Consider the following 9645-nt stretch of genomic DNA (forward strand, 5'->3'; position numbering starts at 1 on the left):
AACCCGACCGGTAAAATTTTGGCGTCTCGGGGTGCGGGTACGGGTGCCACTACCTGTTTGGTACCTACCCATTGCCATCTTGAAAGAGGACATCATTTCAAAATATCCAGGTTCAGGCCTTGTTTAGTTTCCTTGCGAAAACCTTCGGGCTACTGTAGCACTTTCGTTTGTATGTGGTAATTATTGTCCAATTATGTACTAACTAGTCTCAAAAGATTCATCAAATTACATGCAAACTGTGTAATTAGTTATTTTTATCTATATTTAATGCTCAATACATATGCCACAAGATTTGATGTGACGAAAAATTTTAAAATATTTTTAACTTTTGGAAAAACTAAACAAGGCCTCAATGGGGTCCTCTTTTTATCAAAAGAAAATGATACCTCTATGTTGAATCTGTCTCTCTTCCCCGTTTCTTCAACTTGAAAAGTGTCATACGGGCGACATCATATCAGAATTTATGTTTGGCTAGTGGGGTACCTACAAAACTGCTTGAGTGCCGATGATCATATATATATATAATTGGTTTTTATACTCTTCTTTGTAATCATCAGCAATTTGAATTGAGATCTTGCTTGGCACAGGTCAACTGCACTGGTAAACCTGTTTTTTTTTTAAAAAAAATAGCTTCATAAATAATTTTCTAGATAAAACTGAGATATTTTGAAATAAGTGTTTGGTAAATTACCTTCACCAAGTATTTATTGCATAAATGAGAGAGAGATGAGGGACAAATGCAATAAGCTATTTTTTCAGCTTCATCTCAACTCATGTCTTTATGAGACAAGAAACACGTGTTTGACAAAAAAAAGCTCCCAACAGCTCATAAAAATGTTGTCAGCTGTACGACCCTTAAGACCCTTAAGGTCTACGTGTGCGTGCGATAGCATTGGGGCCTTGTTTAGTTCCAAAAATTTTTATAAAAAATTTCAAATTCTCTATCACATCGAATCTTGCGATACATATATAAGGTACTAAATGTAGATAATAATAATAATTAATTGCGTAGTTTGTCTATAATTTACGAGACGAATCTTTTAAGCCTAGTTAATCTATAATTAGATTATAGTTGTCAAATACAAATGAAAGTGTTACTGTTTCCATTTTGTAATTTTTTTAACTTAAACAAGGCTCCGATCGTGCGTAGTGTTGTCGTGATGACGACATGGTGACGTTGCACGACTTGAACATGCCAACTAGTTCTCCAAGTGCGACGACACCCGGAGTAGCTCGTCCAGATAATCGGTGCCGAGGTCCTCCAGCTCCACGACGCCGTAACGCAACTCACGCGACGTCGTCACCTGCTGCTGCGGCACCGCCGCCGCCATGGCCGTGCAGGACGACGACACGCCGGACAACCCAGAGCATTGGCGCCGCGCCACGGGCGGCTGCCGCCGTTGCGTCTTTAGATTCCTGCTGTCGTCGCATGTCACGGTGGCGGCGAAGGGCTTGTTGCGCCTGCGCGTGCGCTTGGAGTGCCGGCGCTTCAGCGCGAGGACAGGGGAGCCACCGCCTCCGCCCGTGCCGCCGGCGAGCGCGAGCGCGCCCAGCGACTCCGTCACGCGCTCCACGGGGAAGTTGAGCACGGCGGCGGCGCCGCGCGCGGCGAAGGCGGCCTGGTCGTAGGCGAGCGCGGCGGCCTCGGGGGTGTCGAAGGTGCCGAGCCACACGCGGGCGCCCCTGCGCGTGGAGTCGCGGATCTCGGCCGCGAACTTGCCCCACGGCCGCTTGCGCACCCCGATGAAGGCCGTGGTCGTCGTCTCCCGCTTCTCGCCTCCCGCCGCCCAGGCGACGACGCCGTTGTTCGCCGCGTGCAGCGGCCAACTCCGCTGGTGGTGGTGTACCGCCTCGGAGGACGACGAAGAGAGCCAGTCGTCGGAGCAGCACTCGTCGTCGGCCGGGGCAAGAATGGCGGCGAGCTGCTGTAGTAGCATGTCGTCGCCGTGGGTCGTGTCGTGGCATAGCCACGCGGTGGCTGGTGCTGCGGCGGCAGGGTCGTCGCAGTTGGAGGCAGAGGAGGTGTGAGTAGGATCGCCTTGTTCCATTTCAGCAGAGTGTATAGTTGTGAGCAGTGCCGGAGGCCGGAGGCAGAAGAAGGAATTTATATAAAGCCTCCTGCAACAGAGGTCTTCAGCCCGAAAACCAAAACATTTTTAAAATTTTTCGTCACATCGAATATTTCAACATATAAATGAAGCATTAAACATACACGAAAATAAAAACTAATTGTACAGTTTATCTGTAAATCGCGAGACGAATCTTTTGATTCTAGTTAGTGGATAATTGGATAATATTTACCACAAACAAACGAAAATGCTACAATAGCGAAATCCAAAATCTTTTGGCATCTAAACAAGGCCAGAGTGGAGTGAGCTGATGATGGATTTCCGGATTTGACTTGTCGTCGGCTGTAGTGGATTTCCAGCGTGGGACCCGCCACAATGTTTGTTTTCACCACAGGTCAGCACAACGGCAGCGCTCACGTGATGGTAAAACTTCAGTCAGGCTGACGTAGGGCGGCTGGATACGACAAGCCGCCTAGCGTCACTTGCGCTGCTGCCATGCTTCTACAATAGGACCGTTCGGCCATAAAATATCTCAAAGGAGATCATCCTCTGCTGTAATGAAATTTTAGTGCCCCGTTCCTTTCTCGTCACCATCACCGAAAGACTTTTAGGCCACACTACTTTACAGAAATAACCTGCAGTTAGTCAGGTCATGTTTAGTTCATGAACAATTTTGCAAAATGATCAAGATTCGTTACATCAAACTTTACATTATATGAATGAAGCATTAAATATAAATAAAAAAATAACTAATTCTACAGTTCATCTTTTGAGCCTAGTTAGTTTATAGCTGAACAACAATTGTCAAATATAAACGAAAGTGCTACAGTATCACTTTACAAAAAATTTCACCAACTAAACAAGACCTCAATATGTTATTAGCATTATGTCATTTGATTGATCAATGATTTTTTTCAACACATGTGACATTTGTGATAGAAGGAAAAAAAACACGTCGGTTCCCACGAAGCACAGCATAAGTATATTGTCGTGGGTTAGCAACAGGTTCATGTCACGAGAGCAAATATAGTTGTGAATTACGGTCGTACTCTCTTCGCTCATAAATAACTGTCATTTTCATCATAAGTTTGGCTAAATTTATGAAAAATACGTGATGCATTTATATCAAATAATTTTTTGTATAACATAAGTTTGGCTAAATTTATTATGAAAATAGATTCAATCCCGATCGATCTAATTATATAACATAAATCATAATATTTTTATATAAAATTAGACACAGTTATTTCTCCGAAAGCGAGAATGACAATAATTTAGGGTCAAAGGGAGTAGGAACAGAGAAACTTGCTGGATGGTTGTTTATTATTCTGGAACAAGTAGTATGCCTTCGATCAAGTATTCAAGTGTGTTTAGCGCCTAGTTTTCTTATTATTTATTTTTCGTAGATGAAAGCTTCAGAGAAACTTAAGAAAATCCTTATATCATTCGTAACTTATAGCAATAGAGAATTTGGTGAAAATATCCTCCAACAGTCTTTTTAATTGCATATTTAAATATAAACATCCTCAATTTTAAATTTCTTGCTAGACAAAAATAGAGTATGAGACTGACTCTCTAGCCAAAGATATAAAAAACAGGTTGGAGGGTACAGAGATATAGAAAACAGTTATTTACTCAAATGACTCTAGATAATAATTTAGAGAGTTAATTTTAGAAAGACTCTTTGAGATACTATTATGGTCAGGGTTGATCCTTATATTTGTAATATCTGTCATCAATTTCGTTTGCAGGATACTGAATTTGCAATATTAGATGCAAGCTTAACTTAGAATTAAAAGGGGAAAATGATAATCTCTAGTTAGGCGATTTGTTGGGCTGGCCAAGGCCTATCGCAGAGGGAGGCCTTCAGCCAGAGTGGGCCGTGCTGCGTTCATGGGCCTAGCTAGGTTAGTGAGGAGATAATAAGGGACAAAATTTGCTAAAAGGAAAAAGATAATAAGGCGGCAAAAGAAGAAGAAGAAGAAGAGAAGAACAAAACAGAGAAAGAAACTTCGGCCAAGATCTGGTTTAAATTTTAGCAAAAAAAAAATCAAAAAAGTAGATTGTTGCCCGGGGACACATGGCTGCGAGATATATTTTTTCCTATTAAGATAGAAAAAAGTGATCAATGACAAATAAGTTCTAGACCTCAGTCAATTCTACAATTTTTATAATAAAGCTTGTCTTCATCTAACATTATATGAAAAAAGTTTGATTTGTTTTTCATTCGTACAAGTGGGTTTTTGGCAGCCTCAATACCTCATGCACATTTTTAGATAAAGCGCGTTTATTTCATCAAGCAAATGAAAATGTCCCGATCTCTACATCGAACCAGGTAGGTGCCCACAGCCGACCACGCACCTCACGCCGCCGCACGCATCCACTATGGAGACCAAATCTACTATCAGGCCTTATTTAGATCTGAAAAAAATTTTAGATTTCAACACTTTCATTTGTTTGTGGTAAATATTATCTAATCATACACTAACTAAGGTCAAAAGATTTGTCTCACGATTTACAGTGAAACTATGTGATTAGTTTTTGTTTTTGTCTATATTTAATGTTTCACGTATGTACCGCAAGATTCGATATGACAGAGAATTTTGAAAAACTTTTTCAATTTTAGGTGAACTAAACAAGGCCTCAGCCACCCGTATCATTCCTAGTGCAGGCGAGGCCACTGCAACAGTAGAGATGATGTGCTAGCTCGCGTTGTCACTGGAGATGCTTTGCCGTGCGGCTCGCACATGTGCTGGTTTAAGTTAACAATATTGATTTTCTTTTGTCTGGGTTCCACGTATCACTGCCGGGTTATATTACCAAGCGCCAGTGATAATTCAACCCTTTAATTGGGAACGCGGGGCTAAACAACCAGACTGGCCACGTTAGCAAAAAAAATTTCCACCGTTTGATCTCGTTTTGATGGCTCAGTTTTCTTCTGGGTAGCCTTGCTCTGGAGTCTTCCTAAGTTCTCCCGAAGACAAAACATGGAAGAAAAAAAATGTCGCGAGTCACGCCGGCTCTGCTTGTGCCGCCCTTCTCGCGCCGCCGCGGTCTCTCTCTCTCTCTCCACATGAGGCAGTGCACCAGGTGGGCACCTGCACTGGCCGCTCTCCGACGCGGTGGCGCACCAGTGCCTCCGGAATTTGGCCATGGCCGGATCCAGGGCGGCGGCGGCTATGCCCTCCCCTGTGCTAGGCGCACCTCCCTCTCAGGGCGGCAGCAGCTATCCCCTCCTTTGTGCGAGGCGCCCCCCCTCTCTCTGTCCCTATGCTCTATCGACATGGTGGTACAACAGCCGGCGGTGGCCACGGCCACGAGCCCTCTCCTCCTCCCCCGATATGGCTCAATGCGGATGGGTCTCGACCATGCCGTTGCCAGCGCAGGGCAGAAGTATGGCCTGGAAAGCAGCTCGTCCTCATCTTCATGCCTCTTCCTTTGTCCCACTATGGTTGTGCATAGGGCTCAATACTGCCACATTTGGTATAGAGCAGCCTCAGGTGATTCCGTATTTTCTCTTATTTTGTGCTTTTGCTTTTGTCCCTATGATTTCTCACTATTCTATGAATCGTGTTCTATTGTTTGGCCTATAATGCCTGCAGGTCCATTACAATTTTGAATGTTGATTGATTTGCAGTAGAGGGCACGCCATCACTACTGCTTGCCAACTTATCTGACCACAAAGTGGTGGTAACATATTTCCCTTGTCAGCAGAGCAGCGATGTTCAACTCCAGTAACATTCTGCATATGTTCAACTCCAGTAACATTTTGGATAGGCAGACTACTCTGAGGTTTGCCATCTGCCATTTCTTTTTTTCTTCTTAAGCTTGTGATGAAAAACTCCATACCCATTACTCAAGGATATGATCTAATATTCATTCGCTTGTGAAGTGCTAAGCATGACCTGTTACTTATATTATGCAATTTCTGAGAGTATCTCAGTTGTCAGCATGCCTTGAAGCTCTAAGTTGACGAACAAATTAAATGATGATTGAATTTTTTCTTAGGCCTCGAAAAATCTTGTTTTCATTGAATTTTTTTGCCTTTTTTATTGCAGCAGCAGAAATTTTGCAGGCCTTTAAAAGACCATGTTGGTTTGGAAAGACAAATGTCACTGGGAATTAATGTTATTTATCTCACCATTTCCTCTGAATTATATAGGCGCTGCAGTTGTATTTTCATGACATGTTTATGGCATACTCATAATTGAGCCAGCTGAGATCAAGGTAAACATATGTAACTTTTCTCTTACCGATCGACATGGAAGACATGTAGGATGTAGTCCAGAACAGCTTCACAGTTGTTGCTTACATGATTTTTTGTGGTCATACATTGCTCCATAAACTGCCTTTTGCTGTATTATAAGTCTAGATGGGTTAATTTGTGTTTGTTTATTTTCAGATAAAAATGATTGCAGGTTTATACACAAAAAATTGATGGCTTCATTTGTATTTGCGAACCCAGCCAAAAATGGTCACATGTTTAGTTTAATGAAATTTTGGGATGGTTGTTGTAGGTTTGGCTCTCAACTTTTTCTTTTTTTTTTGTTTCTGCCTATACAATCTGCTACATGCCAGCCTTCTTTTCCAGAAGTCCCTTTCCAATCTTATTTTTTTACTGCTCCCACTGACCTTTACAGTATGCCGTCTAATGAAAATAGTGGGAACCAAAAAGTGTTAGTGGACAAAAATTAGTATGTACACTTTGCAGGTTATCAGCTTCCTTCATGCCTTATTTGTACTAATGTTTGCTTTCATCACAAAGTGTACATACTAATTTTTGATATTTCAGCCTCATGATGCTTAAACCTAATCAGAATGTTATTATTTTTTTCCAGTTGAGTATCCACGCCTAGCTCAGATAGAAAGACGGATACAAGATCTTGAATCTACTCTCCCACTTGACAATGGTTTGGAAAAAGTAGCATCATATATGTTGAGGTGACAAAGCATCATATATGTACATGGAAGCCCTTGAAGGCTTTTTGTTGCACAAAAAAAATCAATCCACTCAACCTATACGCATCCTGTTCATAGCATGTTCTCCCTGTTTTCGTTAGAAACAACGATCTTGGTTCTTCGACAATAATGCATCATATGTGTAACAATGATCTTGGTTCTGACCTATCTATCCTTATTTTCTAAAGCTTATGTTTAGATTTCAACTATTATAAGCCATGAATTTTCAGTTAACATTGATCTTCTATGGGTTCAATTTTAAATTTGTGTTCCAATTATTTTCTTATATTTTTCAGCCCTAAAATATACACATCTTGGCTCGAACAGCCCTGAACTCCCATCGCCAACAACTAACTGTGCTTGCTTGTGCTAATTCTGGCTCTTTGTCGATGATGTGGTCATTCCAGTCAGGGGTTTTTTTTAGGTTCTCCTGCAGGTTGTGGTCATTTAATGTTTCTCTACTTCCATTTGTCATGTACCTTTTTAAGCCTTATATATCCCCTTCCAGTTTCAGTTTTCATTTGCTTTTGAAATGGAATGTCTATAGTTTGCATAGATGCAACTTCACATTGGTTGATGTTATTTCCTCAATTCGTTCCATGAATTTCAGCTAACATTGATCTTCTATGGGTTCAATTTTAAATTTATGTTCCAATTATTTTCTTATATTTTTCAGCCCTAAAATATACACATCTCGGTTCGAACAGCCCTGAACTCCCATCGCCAACAACTAAATTGTGCTTGCTTGTGCTAATTCTGGCTCTTTGTCGATGATGTGGTCATTCGAGTCAGGATTTTTTTAGGTTCTCCTGCAGGTTGTGGTCATTTAATGTTTCTCTACTTCCATTTGTCATGTACCTTTTTAAGCCTTCTATATCCCCTTCCAATTTCAGTTTTCATTTGCTTTTGAAATGGAATGTCTATAGTTTACATAGATGCAACCTTACATTGGTTGATGTTATTTCCTCATTTTGTTCCTATGTACAGCAAAGAAAAAGGTGAAGAAGGCAGTCACATTTACTATACATAGTAGATCAAGAAAATAGTTGCACACCTCTTGCTGAAGTTCATGGAGGCATCGGCCACAAGAGTGTCGTCCTTCTCAGGCAACAGATGATGTGAGAACCCCTCCCTCCCTCTTTGTCACTACCTTCCTCTACTATTTGATGACAATCTCTCCTCTTCAACTAGATTAACAATTACTTTAGTGTTTTGCCAAATTCATCATGACTTTATTGTGTGACCTCACCTCCAATGCTATTTGCTCAATCAACATAGGACTTCTAAATACATATGGTAAATGTTACACTGCATCTTATACACATAAGCCTCATATATTACTGGGTACAAGCATTATGAATCTTATCTACAGATACACACCTCCATGCAACCAGGCAGTGACAAAATGAATTTTGGAAGTGTTTATTTTCATTAATGTCTACAACAAGAAGTACTTCATACTTAGTAGACTAGCAATGGGGCTTACATTGCCAGCTACAATGATACATGCTTCAATTTGGGTCTCTTCTAGGCTTTATAGTATTTAAAGTCTGAATATGATGATTCTTTGTGCATGTACAAACTCACTTTTCCACACTGCAGAATTCTTCCGGTCAGAATGATGTGCGTATAACAATTAGTGGCTTATGGTTGGTTCCTTTGTTCCTTGCAGGCTTCCTGTCAATCGCTAATTGGGTTTGCACAACTGTCGTGTTGTTGACTGATAAGGACCTTGTCAACTAGACCATCAAAGCAGACTTAGTGGATATCCACGTGAGTACAAGCATTAGCTTCTATATGTTGTTTCACCACACACACACACACACACACACACACACACACACACACACACACACACACAAAGCAGTGTAGGTGACCCAACATGATTGGCAACTATTTCTATTGCTAAGTAGCATAAATTTGAAGCCTGAATCAATTACTAATTATCTTGTTTCATACAACAGTAGCCTTCCTCATTGCCATAACCTGATTATAAAATCTAAAATGCCACAATAGCTCAGTTTTCATACTTCCATCAATGATAAGTAGCTTTGTTGGTTCAGAGATAGTCACTGTGATTGTGAGCAAATTTCATATATGAGGCAGCTAGCCACCCAGCAACAAATCACCATTACGTTGTGTCTTAGCAAGGTTACTCATGATGTGCGTGCGCCCAAGTTCTATGATGTAATGGTTTTGATTGTCCTACTCTAGCACACCATAAGCCACCAACATCGCTGATTCGCTGTTGTATGCCTCAGACTCTGTTTCAACCAGATTGTAAATATATATATCAATGAAAGCATATGTTACCCATGCGAATAACTATGGCTATGATATATATATATATACCTTAACTCAATGAATCTCAACAAGTACTTACATCCTCGCGCGCAGGGGCGCGCGTTTGCCACTAGTTATCTATTCATTTGGTATCCAACAAAACGGCAGTAATACGCCTATCACTTTCATTTTAAGATTATCCGGCAGTCACAGTACTTGCGTGTTATGGTACAATAAACCAAGGCTAGTAGTGGTACACTATTGTCCCGTCGAAAACCACCTGTAGTTCTGGGTGGCGAGCCGAGACTAAGGGATCAGAACTAAAAGTTCCACT

The 9645-nt window shown here is 41.2% G+C and overlaps 1 protein-coding gene and 1 long non-coding RNA gene across 14 annotated transcripts; one reads left to right on the forward strand and one right to left on the reverse strand.

The window, feature by feature from the left end:
- Nucleotides 1068–2073, reverse strand: LOC110435827 (ethylene-responsive transcription factor ERF094-like). Its single transcript, XM_021461889.1, has one exon. The coding sequence runs from the start codon at nt 2046–2048 to the stop codon at nt 1200–1202; it is 849 nt and encodes a 282-aa protein (XP_021317564.1). The 5' UTR covers nt 2049–2073; the 3' UTR covers nt 1068–1199.
- LOC110435443 lies at nt 5107–8838 on the forward strand. 13 transcript variants are annotated; one of them, XR_002453127.1, is made up of 7 exons: nt 5108–5569; nt 5672–5861; nt 6128–6586; nt 6710–6780; nt 6908–7010; nt 7325–8146; nt 8701–8838. It is a non-coding gene; the product is annotated as an uncharacterized LOC110435443 (long non-coding RNA). The 13 variants fall into 13 exon arrangements; XR_002453122.1 differs by having other exon boundaries at nt 6128–7010; nt 7325–7843; nt 8016–8146; XR_002453126.1 differs by having other exon boundaries at nt 6128–7010; nt 7325–7843; nt 8021–8146.

Source organism: Sorghum bicolor, chromosome 5, assembly GCF_000003195.3.
Source record: "Sorghum bicolor cultivar BTx623 chromosome 5, Sorghum_bicolor_NCBIv3, whole genome shotgun sequence".
In the NCBI taxonomy this organism is placed as follows: domain Eukaryota; kingdom Viridiplantae; phylum Streptophyta; class Magnoliopsida; order Poales; family Poaceae; genus Sorghum; species Sorghum bicolor.

Coding starts and splice junctions, on each gene's coding strand:
- LOC110435827 (XM_021461889.1), bottom strand. CDS start 2,048: ATGGAACAAGGCGATCCTACTCACACCTCCTCTGCCTCCAACTGCGAC.